The sequence below is a fragment of the Somniosus microcephalus genome, chromosome 6, assembly GCF_052327205.1.
Source record: "Somniosus microcephalus isolate GS21.2 chromosome 6, FLI_Smic_1.0, whole genome shotgun sequence".
In the NCBI taxonomy this organism is placed as follows: Eukaryota; Metazoa; Chordata; class Chondrichthyes; order Squaliformes; family Somniosidae; genus Somniosus; species Somniosus microcephalus.
The window spans coordinates 261,366,542-261,379,383 of record NC_140992.1 but is presented as its reverse complement, the minus strand read 5'-3'; the positions used below and the strand labels follow the sequence as shown (position 1 = coordinate 261,379,383).

At 48.7% G+C, this 12,842-nt stretch overlaps 1 protein-coding gene across 4 annotated transcripts in view; it reads left to right on the top strand.

The window, feature by feature from the left end:
• The window catches only part of LOC147116702 (meckelin-like), a 178,303-nt gene that overhangs the window by 19,468 nt on the left and 145,993 nt on the right, over nt 1-12,842 (top strand). For all 4 annotated transcript variants that reach the window (XM_085991813.1, XM_085991811.1, XM_085991814.1 and 1 more), the window contains exons 5-8: nt 1,369-1,435; nt 2,637-2,672; nt 4,658-4,729; nt 8,628-8,743. In XM_085991813.1, coding sequence (XP_085847939.1) covers nt 1,369-1,435; nt 2,637-2,672; nt 4,658-4,729; nt 8,628-8,743 — 291 coding nt within the window. The remainder of the gene's footprint in view (nt 1-1,368; nt 1,436-2,636; nt 2,673-4,657; nt 4,730-8,627; nt 8,744-12,842) is intronic.

The following is a 12,842-nucleotide window of genomic DNA, read 5'->3' as shown; positions in this document are numbered from 1 at the left end:
TGGTCGATATTTGTCAGGTAAATGTACACAAGTGAAATATGTTCATGTATTTTGAGTTTATGTAAGGGGCTTTCTACTAAAAATTAGCGCATGAGCCTAAAACGGTGTCGCCATAGCTATTTCAGTCAGCAATTTCTATTGGACAACACCGGTAAAGTTGCCAGTTGAACCACTGGGGGAGCCAAAAATGCACAACTTAATGGAATTTGGTTGTCATAGGGAGTTTTCAGACAGGCAAACGTGTTGGAACCACTGGGAAACAAATTTAGGAACATAGAAACATTTAGGAACAGGATAAGGCCATCCCTGTCTGAGAGGAACCGACATTACCCCAAGTCTCCTTTGAACATAAGAAATAGGAGCAGGAGTAGGCCATTTGGCCCCTTGAGCCTGCCCCGCCATTCAGTCAGATCATGGCTGATCTGATCTTGGCCTCAACGCCACTTCCCCGCCCGCTCCCCGTAACCCTTGACTCCCCTGTAGCTCAAATATCTGTCTCTCTCCGCCTTGAATATATTTAATGACTCCGCCTCCACAGCTCTCTGGGGTAGAAAATTCCAAAGATTCACGACCCTCAGAGAGAAGAGATTCCGCCTCCTCCTCTCCGTTTTAAATGGGTGACCCCTTATTCTGAAACTATGCCCCCTCGTTCTAGATTCCCCCACGAGGGGAAACATCCTCTCAGCATCCACCCTGTCAAGCCCCTTCAGAATCTTATATGTTTCAATAAGATCACCTCTCATTCTTCTAAACTCCAATGCATATAGGCCCAACCTGCTCAACCTTTCTTCATACGTCAACCCCTTCATCTCAGGAATCAACCTAGTGAACCTTCTCTGAACTGCCTCCAATGCAAGTATATCCCTCCTTAAATAAGGAGACCAAAACTGTACGCAGTACTCCAGATGTGGTCTCGCCAGCGCCCTGTACAGTTGCAGCAAGACTTCCCCACTTTTATACTCCATTCCCCTTGCAATAAAGGCCAACATTCCATTTGCCTTCCTAATTACTTGCTGTACCTGCATGCTAACTTTTTGTGTTTCATGTACAAGGACCCCCAGGTCCCTCTGTACCGCAGCATTCTGCAGTCTCTCTCCATTTAAATAATAATTTGCTTTTTTAATCTTCCTTTTTTATTGAGAGCAAGGTGAAGTGTTGGGAAATTATGGTGTGGAGGTTGATTTTTCTCTCGCTGTAGCAACAGCGCTGCACAATTATATCACCACTATGAAAAGTCAGAGATCTTGTCACGTTGTATACATTGGCCCCTTTGTTGTACCTGTTTTGTTTATTTTGCTAATTGACTTTTAGTTGTAGTAAACTCTGGATCAGTTCCAGTTTTATGCACATTGTCTGTTTCTCTGCTAGGTGTGTACCCTGCCAGGAAACTTTCATTTTGACTACCAACAGTTGCACGTGCCCTTCGAACAACCTGGTAAGTGATTTACAGTTGATGCAATCACCAAAGGGCTCTTAAGTGGAGTCAGCGTTACACCCACAGGGTGAACGTGAATTTTGCCCAAATAAAAATCTGGATTTTACAATGCAGCTTCTGCCTGGTATGAGGCAATAAAAAGACTTGGAAAAATTGAGTCCTTTGTCGTTGGAACAGCACAGATTACGTGACACTATCATAAGTCTTTTAAAATTGTGAAAGGATGGCACAGGGTAGATAGAAGCAGATTGTTTTCAGTGGTAATTGGGTCAAAGGTACAAGATTAAATGTAAGAGATTTAGAACAGAGAGGATACTTCTGTGCACAGAGAGTTGTGAGGATGTGGAAGTTACCTCGAGGGTTGAGGCAGAAACTGTGTCAGCATTCAAGATTAGATAAAAGACTTGCATTTATATAGCACCTTTCATGACCTCAGGACGTCCCAAAGCGCTTTACAGGCAATGAAGTACTTTTTGAAGTGTAGTCACTGTTGTAATGTGGGAAACGCGGCAGCCAATTTGCGCACAGCAAGCTCCCACAAACAACAATGTGATAATGACCAGATAATCTGTTTTTAGTGATGTTGATTTGAGGGATAAATATTGGCCGGGACACCGGGGATAACTCCCCTGCTCTTCTTCGAAATAGTGCCGCGGGATCATTTACGTCCACCTGAGAGAGCAGACGGGGACTCGGTTTAACGTCTCATCCGAAAGACGGCACCTCCGACAGTGCGGCGCTCCCTCAGCACTGCACTGGAATATCAGCCTAGATTTTTGTGCTCAAGTGTGATACCCACTGAGCCAGGGTTGACACCTAGATGGACGAGAGGTCATCGACCTGAAACGTTAACTCTGTTTCTCTCTCCATGGATGCTGCCCTGACCTGCTGAGTTTTTCCAGCGTTTTCTGTTGCACCTATGATCTCACTTGCTGAATGGTCAGGACTGCCTTTTATGAGGGCTGTGGAGGCTCAACCGTTGAGTATATCCGAGGCAGAGAGCGATAGATTTTTGAATATTAAGGGAGTCAAGGGATATGGGGGAATCAGGCGAGAAAGTTAAGTTGAGGTAGAAGAGCAGCCATGATCATATTGAATGGTGGAGCAGGCTCGAGGGGCCGAGTGGCCGATTCCTGCTCCTAGTTCGTCTGTTCTTATTATTTTGTAGTATTCTGTAATTAGGTTGTGATTCTCATTTCAGAAAGGAGGACTTTGTTTTGGAAACACTAAATTGCCGGTAAGCATTTATTTATCTTGTGTTTTTTTGAAGCTTTAATAATAGAATCGTTAGGGACAAAACAGCTCTCAAACATTAGAGTCCAGATCTCTGTGTTTTACATTACTTTGACACGAGAAATCATTCTCCACTATAACATGTGGCTGTGGAGGCTCAGTCGTTGAGTATATTCAAGACAGAGATCGTTAGATTTTTGGACACTAAAGGAACCAAGGGATATGGGGATAGGGCGGGAAAGTGGAGATGAGGTAGAAGATCAGCCATGATCTTATTTAAGATATACTTGCTCTCGAGGCGGTTCAGAGAAGGTTCACTCGGTTGATTCCAGAGATGAGGGGGTTGACGTATGAGGAAAGGTTGAATAGGTTGGGACTCTACTCATTGGAGTTCAGAAGAATGAGAGGCGATCTTATCGAAACATAGAAGATTGTGAGGGGGCTTGATCGAGTGGATGCAGTGAGGATGTTTCCACTGATGGGTGAGACTAGAACTAGGGGGCATAATCTTAGAATAAGGGGCTGCCCTTTCAAAACTGAGATGAGGAGAAACTTCTTCACTCAGAGGGTAGTAAATCTATGGAATTTGCTACCCCAGAGAGCTGTGGAAGCGGCAACATTAAATAAATTTAAAATGGAGATAGACATTGTCCTAGCAGATAAGGGAATTAGGAGTTGCGGGGAGAGGGCAGGGAAGTGGACATGAGTCTAGATTCAGATCAGCCATGATCCTATTGAATGGCGGAGCAGGCCCGAGGGGCTGTATGGCCTACTCCTGCTCCTATTTCTTATGTTCTTATGTTCTAATGGCGGAGCAGGCTCGAAGGGCCATGTGGCCTACTCCTATTTCTTATGCTCTTATGTGAGATAAATATTTTTGGGTTCGGCTGACAGTTTGAGTGACCTGCACTTCTATTATTTGAGGGATGCTCTCACTGAGTCTGTGCCCCTCGTTCTGTGACTCTTCTGCTATTTCCAAACGCCCCAATGGTTTTCCGTGTTCATGGGTTTTCTCCACTGTGCCTAGCTCCTTGGCAACCGAATGGAAGTCTGTTCTAGCAACAGCAAGTGATGGCTTGAATTCACTTCTACAATTCACCTCTACCGCCTGCCTCCGCTCTAGCCCAGAAGAACGCATCGCCAGGACAGTATCGGCCTCCCCTGTTAGAGTGGGGAAATTGCGAGGGTGGTGTAACCCCAGCGGAGATCATGGTCCGAGCTCTCCAAATGGGAAACAGGTGACCTTACCAGCAAGGTCCAGTTTTAAAAATTAGATGTGTGTCGAGGCGGTCCCAATGGCTTAGCTTGTGAATGCTTGGTGTGAAACTGAGCCAGACGGACGAGGGGCAGGTCCCAGGTGCGGACTCCAGTCTGTATCGCACTCACCGACCTCAGACTGGGGGGTGGTTATGGGGTTATGGTTAGCTTCAGTCTCCCGGGGCTGGGAAAGGAAAATTCGATTAAAAGGGGGTAAAATCCAACTTTGGTGCAGGAGAGGGGGGCAGCACGGGTGTAAGCAGATCAGCCGGCCGTTATACACCCCGCCCGACATTCCTTTCCATTGACTTCAAGGAAAATCAGGCTGGGTGTATAACAGGCACGCGATCCACTTACCTCCTGTTTTGCGCCCCTACTGATGTTGAATTTTACCCCCAACACCTGATCACTCTTCAGTGACCCTTGCTAGAAAGTATGAACATGTGGGCACCAAGTGGGACTGGGAACCGGGCTTGGTTGAGAGGCTCCCCCTCCGTGGTTGAACAACCCCCGACACGCGCACTCTCTCTGGGCTCTCACACAAATGGATACTTGGGTGAGGCACCCAAGCGCAACAGCAGGCGCGGAGCCAGAACCCCAGCACAAGTCAGTGTTGGGTGTACGTCGCAGCTAGACTCAGACAGGGGAACGGGGAAGAAAGGGGAATTAAAATGTAGTACATCGTCCATTATTTATGATTTAAGATTGACTTTCAGTCATATTTTGTTTCAGCCCAGATCGACACAGTTGCCGGATTCCATTTGGTATGAAATGCACCTTCAAGCAAGTTACCTGGCGTGCTCAGTAAGTTTCAAGCTTTCAAGCCACAAATATTGAATGGCCCGGTGAGGATGGGTTTTGTCTTCAGTGTAACTCGGTTCTAATTTGGTTTGTGTTACTTTAAGACCCACCTGGATCTCGAGTGCGGAAAGTACTCCATTTTCCGGTCTGACCTCATTTGCGTAATTATTCGAAATAATTACAGGTGCAGACTCAGAATGGTCCAGGGATGACACCAATAGTAGGAGAGGAAAATTGTGTGTAAGTCATATTTAAAAGGATGGAGACAATTGGAGGGGACATAAATGCGGAAAGCAACCTTTGCCGAGGCTGAAGGAGCATGGGATTAAGATGTGACAGGGCCAGGATGAAGGGAAAGGGACCACTAGGTACAGGCACGGTTGGCAAAGAAGTCACGACCGCACTTTCAAACTCCCAACTGCCTAGTTGGCTTTCCATTTACCACAATACCACTGCAGCCATCGATTTGCTCAACCACTTCCTCATCCTCCCTGATGCCTTTGACCCCAGCGAAACCTTCACTGTCTCCCATCCAGACCATTCCCCCAGTATGGCTGGCATCTTCGCTCCCTCAGGTCCAAGAGGCGTAGACTTGATGGCATCTGGCACACAACTGGGTTAACCATCCATCACCAGATCTGCCTGGATGCATCAAGCTCCACTGGGCTTCACTCTCCTCTGCCAAAACCACCCACTGCTCTAGGATCATCCTGGAAAGCAAAGATAACCCCAGGGTCCTTTTCTCCATCACCAACTCTCTCCTTCAGTCCCCTCTCCCCTGACCCCTTCACCCTCACCTCTAACAAAAAGTGCAAGGAGCTCATGGACTTCTTTGTGACCAAGATAGAGACCATTCCGTCAGCTGCATCTGCTGCACCTCCCCGCTTTCCCTTGGCCATCAAGTCAACCTCCACCCCCCACCCCGGTCCCCCTGCCCTAACCCTGAACAGTCATCTCTCTTTAGTTTCCCTCCCATCTCCCCACATGCTCTCTCTGAACTCATCTCATCCTTGAGATCCACCTCACGCTCCCTTGACCCCATTCCCACTAAACTGCTGACCACCCAACTCTCCTTCCTGGCCCTCATGCTAGCTCATTGCAAATGGGTCATTCTCCTTGGAGACTGTCCCGCACTTTTTCGAAATGGCTGTCCGCACACCCCTCCTCAAAAATCCCATCCTTGATCTCTGTTCTTGCTTCTCTGACTCTAGCCTCTTGTGTGATACCTATGTGTCAGCTGTGGCTCAGTGGGTAGCACTCTCACCTTCTTAAGTCAGAAGGTTGTGGGTTCAAGTCCCACCCCAGAGCCTGAGTTTAAGGAGAAAGGGATGATTGAGAGAGGTAAGGAGCCCCATAACTTTGAGGGCCTAGGAAAGATTGGGCTAGAATAGGAAATTGTGTGATGAGTTTTGATTGCAGCTCAGTCATTCTGCAGGGATGAAAAAAAGTATTTAATGTTTGTGGCATATAAAATGAATATGTTTTAATTATAAATAAATAATTTCACCAAGTGGGTCAGCATCAATTCAATCAATACAATCCAGGCTCTGTAAACTCCTGAAACAAACAATAATGAAGAGAGGATAAGTTTACCACAGATCAATAAATGACCTTAGAGCTGAACCCTCAGCACATCCCTTGAATGGTTAAGGTTTATTCATTCTCATAGAGTCATAACGCCACGGAAAGAGGCCATTCGGCCCATCGAGTCCGAGCCGGCTCTCTGTAGAGCAGTCCAGTCAGTCCCATTCCCCCGCTCTATCCCCGTAGCCCTGCAAGTTTATTTCCCTCAAGTGCCTATCCAGTCTCCCCTTGAAAACATTGAGTGTCTCCGCTTCCACCACCCTCGTCGGCAGCGAATTCCAGGTCATCACCACTCGCTGCGTAAAAAGGTTCTTCCCCACATCTCCCCTGTATCTCTTGCCCAAAACCTTAAATCTGTGTCCCCTCGTCCTTGTACCATCAGCTAATGGGAACAGCCTTTCCCTGTCTACCTTATCCAAACCCGTCATAATCGTGTACACCTCTACCAAATCTCTCCTCAACCTCCTTTGCTCCAAGGAAAACAAATCCAGCTTCTCCAACCTGTCCTTGTAGCTAAAATCCCTCATCCCTGGAACCATTCTGGTAAATCTCCTCTGCAACCTCTCAAGGGCCTTTACATCCTTCCTAAAGTGTGCTGACCAGAACTGGACGCAATACTCCAGTTGTGGCCTAACCAGAGCGTTATAAAGGTTCGGCATAACTTCTCTACTTTTGTACTCAATACCTCTATTTATGCAGCCCAAGATGCCATATGCTTTGCTAACCACTCTCTCAATATGTCCTGCCACCTTCAGGGACCTATGCACATGAACTCCCAGGTCCCTTTGTCCCTGCACACTCTTTAAAACTGTGCCATTAAGTCTATATTGCCTCTCTCCATCTCCTTCCCAAATGCATCACCTCAAACTTCTTTGTATTAAATTCCATCTGCCACTTGTCTGCCCATACTGCTAGCCTTTCTATGTCCTGTTGCAGTCGATTGGTATCATCCTCACTGTTTGTCAAGTTTGGAATCAATGGCAAATTGTGAAATTTTACTCTGTATTCCAATATCCAAGTAATTTATATATATCAAAAAAAGCAGTGGTCCCAGCACTGACCCTTGGGCAACACCACTTGTCTACCACCCTCCAGTCTGAAAAACAGCCATTTACCACAACTCGCTGTTTTCTGTCCTTAAGCCAATTTCTTATCCAAGCTGACACTGACTCTTCTATTCCATGAGCCTCAATTTTGTTAACCAGCCTTCTGTGTGATACTTTGTCAAAGGCTTTCTTAAAATCCATATGGACAACATCCACTGCATTCCCTCAAAAAATTCAATTAGATTAGTCAAACACAATTTGCCACTTACAAATCCATGCTAGCTCTCCATAATTAACTTAAACCTCTCCAAGTGCCTGTTAATTTTTTCCTTGATTATAGTTTCTAAAGCCTTACCCACCACTGATGTTAAACTGACCAGCCTGCAGTTACTAGGATTGTCCTTATACCCTTTCTTGAACAAGGGCATCACATTTGCCACTTTCCAATCCTCAGGCACCTCCCTCGCATCTAGGGAGGATTGGAAGACTGTAACATTGAGCAACAGATGTGTTTGGATTGACTCACAGGCCTGTTTAAAAATATTTTTTAAAATCGCAACTACTCTTTTAGTCACTTGGAAACAATGAAGTCTGACTATTACAAGAGAGCCATCTTGAGCCGTGCGGGGTTCTGTGTCCCTCAGATCCGCACAGACATCCGATATCTCTTTCCCAGTTTTGGTGTTTGTTATAAATCTCATCATCAAAAGAAACTACTTGTGAAATAACGCTGGACGGCCAGCTGGTGGCGCCGTCCAAGGAGTATAAATACTCGGCGTGGGCCCAGCTTGCTCAGGGACATTTTGTAAGACAAGGAACTAGTGAAGTACAACTAGACCTCCATGTTTTGAAACAAGTTGATTAAAGCCGTGCTTTATACTCAAACCAAGTGCCTAGTGAGTTTTATTAGAAACATAGAAACATAGAAGATAGGAGCAGGAGTAGGCCATTCGGCCCTTCGAGCCTGCTCCGCCATTCAACGAGATCATGGCTGATCATCCAAACCCTAGCACCCGGTCCCTACACCGACAGCCATCCCACCCAAGCCCTATCCCCGTAACCCCGTAACCCCACGTATTTAATCCCCCCTATTACATCAGTGTTGACCCCGGCATTCAAACCCGGCTCGAAAGATCAACACCTGTCTGGAGCTCAGTTTCGGTTTGGTCTGAGCGGCCACCTCGGCGCCCGAGCTGGGCCGAGTGGCCTCCTTCCGCGCTGTAAGATTCTATGATGCGAAGCCTTTCTAAGCGGAAGCTTTCTTTTTTCAGAACCTGACCTACAGTAATCAGACAGCGTGCCAGCTCCTCACTAACCTGGTGGTGTTGGACGTCAACTCCTTAGTCAACGGCGAGGCCTACATTCTGTACAGCTCGATAACGCCCACGTGAGTGTAACATCCTTCGCCGCCCTCCACCACAACAACAACAACTTGCATTTCTATAGCGCCTTTAACGTAGTAAAACGTCCCAAGGTGCTTCACAGGAGCGTCATCACACAAAATGTGACACCGAGCCACATAAGGAGATATTAGGGCAGGTGACCAAGAGCTTGGTCAAAGGGGTAGGTTTTTTTAAGGAGCGTCTTATAGGAGGAAAGAGAGGCGGAGAGGTTTAGGGAGTGAATTCCAGAGCTTAGGGCCTTTGCAGCTGAAGGCACGGCCGCCAGTGGCGGAGCGATTAAAATTGGAGATGCTCAAGAGGCCAGAATTGGCAGAGCGCAGAGATCTCAGTGGAGTGGGTATGCGATGGCAGTAGAACTGGAGGAGGCTACAGAGATAGGGAGGGGCAAGGCCATGGAGGCCACAACACCTCTATGTTAGAAGCAGCGATTTCAGTTCTATTATTTTTTTTAAAGTTTGTGTCTGTGTGACGCAAGAGATGATACCAATACCTTTGGATATTATTGCAATACTTGCCTATTGTTTAGGAATTTTATCATTGCAGATGATCTTTTAACCCTTTAATTTCCAGAACACCTCCGCTCCTGGCACTTGGGAAGGAACGTAGGAACAGAATTGGGCCATTCAGCCCCTCGAGCCTGCTCTGCCATTCAGTTAGATCATGGCTGATCAGTACCTCAACTCCATTTATCCGCCTTGCTTCCGCGACCCTTAATACCCTTACCTAACAAAAATCTATCAATCTCAGTTTCTAAGTTTTCAGTTGACTCCCAGCCTCAACAGCTTTTTGGGGGAGAGAGTTCCAGATTCCCACTACCCTTTTGATGCGCTATCAATTACTCATGAAAGACGGAGAGTTAGGAGAGTAACTAAAGGCTTTTATTAGCAAAGAACAGAGCATGCCTCTCGTGGTCGACTGGGTTCCAAGAAGGCAGGGGGCTGCAGGTCAATCACCTTTATACCTGGGCCTGTGGGTGGAGCCAGCCGAGACATGTTGAGGCATGCATAGGTACAACAGTGTGCAACAACAACAACAAGTGAACAACAATAACAGTGGTTTACCACATTCACCCCTTGTTTAAAATTGAGTCCGGCGGGGTGAAGTGTACTAAAGGTTCGTGTAAGTAAGTCTATCAGGTGGCCTTGTATGCCGTCCTGATCGTCGTGGTGGCGGCGGTGATGGTGCAGCATCCAACGTTGAATATGGCGTCTCATTGAGTGGTTGGGTGGTCAATGACGGGTCCTGGGGCTGCGGCATGCCGTCTAGCGGGGTTGGGTTGTGGGTAGTGGTGGGTGGCAATGGTAGTGTTTCAAGGGCACCCAAAGGTGCGAGATCTCGTGTTGGGGTTGTGTCCTCCCGCCCGTCCGGGTACGCTACGTAAGCGTACTGGGGGTAGGCGTGGGTAGTGGTGGGTGGCGAGGGAGGTGTTTCGGGAGCACCCGAAGGTGCGAGGTCTCGTATGGAGACTGTGTCCTCCCGCCCGTCCGGGTACACCACGTAAGCATACTGAGGGTTGGCATGGAGGAGGCTCACCCTCTCGACCAGGGGGTCCGTCTTATGGGACCTCACGTGCTTCCGCAGTAGGACGGGTCCTGGAGAAGTCAGCCATGTCGGTAACGAGATCCCCGATGTGGACTTCCTGGGGAAGGAGAACATTCTCTCGTGAGGGGTAGCATTGGTGGCTGTACAGAGCAGTGACCGAATGGAATGGAGCGCCGCAGGGAGGACTTCCTGCCAGCGAGAGGTCGGAAGGCCCTTAGATTTCAAGTTTAAAAGGACTGCCTTCCAGACCGTCGCATTCTCCCTTTCCACCTGGCCATTCCCCCGGGGGTTGTAGCTGGTGGTCCTGCTTGTAGCGATACCTCTCGAGAGCAGGTACTGCCGGAGTTCGTCGCTCATAAAGGATGAGCCCCTGTCGCTATGAATATAGCTAGGGAAACCGAACAAGGCGAAGAGGTCATTCAGACATTTAATGACCGTGGTACTGGTCATGTCTGAGCAAGGGATGGCAAACGGGAAACGGGAGTACTCATCAATTATGTTGAGGAAGTACACATTGCGGTCGGAGGAGGGGAGGGGCCCTTTAAAATCGACGCTCAGCCGTTCAAAGGGGCGCGTGGCTTTGATCAGGCTTGCTCTGTCTGGCCTATAAAAATGCGGTTTGCACTCGGCACAGATTTGGCAGTTCCTGGTCATGGTCCTGACCTCCTCGATGGAGTAGGGCAGGTTACGGGATTTGATGAAGTGAAAAAACCTGGTGACCCCCGGGTGGCAGAGGTCATTGTGGAGGGTCTTCAGTCTATCGACCTGCGCGTTGGCGCATGTACCACGTGATAGGGCATCTGGGGGCTCATTGAGTTTCCCGGGCCGGTACAAGATATCGTAATTGTAGGTGGAGAGTTCGATTCTCCACCTCAAGATCTTGTCGTTCTTGATTTTGCCCCTCTGCTTATTATTAAACATAAAAGCTACTGAACGCTGGTCAGTGAGCAGGGTAAATCGTTTTCCGGCCAGGTAATGCCTCCAATGTCGCACAGCTTCCACAATGGCCTGGGCCTCCTTTTCGACAGAGGAGTGCCGAATCTCGGGGCCCTGGAGGGTCCTTGAGAAAAAGGCCACGGGTCTCCCCGCCTGGTTAAGGGTTGCAGCTAGGGCAAAGTCGGATGCGTCACTCTCCACTTGGAAAGGGATGGACTCATCCACTGCGTGCATTGTGGCCTTCGCAATATCTCTTTTTATGAGAGTGAAGGCTGCACAGGCCTCTGCTGTCAGGGGGAAGGAGGTGGACTTGATGAGGGGTCTGGCTTTTTCCGCATAGTTGGGCACCCACTGAGCATAGTACGAGAAAAACCCTAGGCATCTCTTCAGTGCTTTTTGGCAGTGGGGGAGGGGGAGCTCCATAAGGGGGCGCATCCTGTCGGGGTCGGGGCCGATGACTCCGTTCTCCACTACACAGCCAAGAATGGCAAGGCGCTTGGTACGAAACATACATTTGTCCTTGTTGTATGTTAGGTTCAGCCGCTGGGCCGTACGGAGGAATTTCTCTAGATTAACATCATGGTCCTGCTGGTCGCGGCCGCAGATGGTGACGTTGCCTAGATAGGGGAAAGTGGCCTGGAGCGCGTTCTGGTCAACAATCCGGTCCATCTCCCGTTGGAAGACTGAAACCCCGTTGGTGACGCCGAAGGGAACTCTGAGGAAGTGGTAGAGACGACCGTCAGCTTCAAAAGCTGTGTACTGGCGGTCCTCAGCCCTAATGGAGAGCTGGTGGTATGCCGACTTCAGATCAATCGTCAAGAACACCCAGTATTGTGCTATCTGATTGACCATGTCAGATATGCGGGGGAGTGGGTATGCATCTAGCTGGGTGTAGCGATTGATCGTCTGGCTGTAGTCAATAACTAGGCGCTGTTTTTCGCCAGTCTTCACTACCACCACTTGTGCTCGCCATGGGCTGGTGCTACTTTCAATAATCCCTTCCTTCAGGAGTCTCGCTACCTCGGATTTAATGAAGCTCCTATCCCCGGCACTGTAACGCCTGCTTTTGGTAGCGATGGGCTTACAATCGCGGGTGAGGTTAGCGAACAAGGAGGGGGGGGGGACTTTAAGGGTGGAGAGGCTGCAAATGGTGCGCGGCGGGCGATTTAAAAGCTGCTGGCTGCAGACTGTGAGTGGGGGGAGGGGTCCGTCGTACGCTAATGTGACACTCTTAAGGTGGCACTGAAAATCCAACCCCAGTAGAACGGCAGCGCAGAGATGGGGCAGGACCAGGAGTTTAAAATTTTTGTATTCTGTGCCCCTTACTGAAAGGGTCACTACACAGTAGCCACCGACGTCCGCTGACTGGGCTTTGGAAGCCAAAGAGATCCGATGGCGCGTCGGCAGGACCGGGAGAGAGTAACTGCGCACCGTGTCGGGGTGGATAAAGCTCTCCGTGCTCCCGCTGTCAAAAAGGCAGGTAGTGGTGCGGCCGTTTACCGTAATGTCCATCATGGACCTGGACAGTTGATGAGGGAGAGATTGGTCCAGCGTCACGGAGGCCAGCGTATGGTCGAGCGAGTCGATGTGGTCGTCAGATGAGGC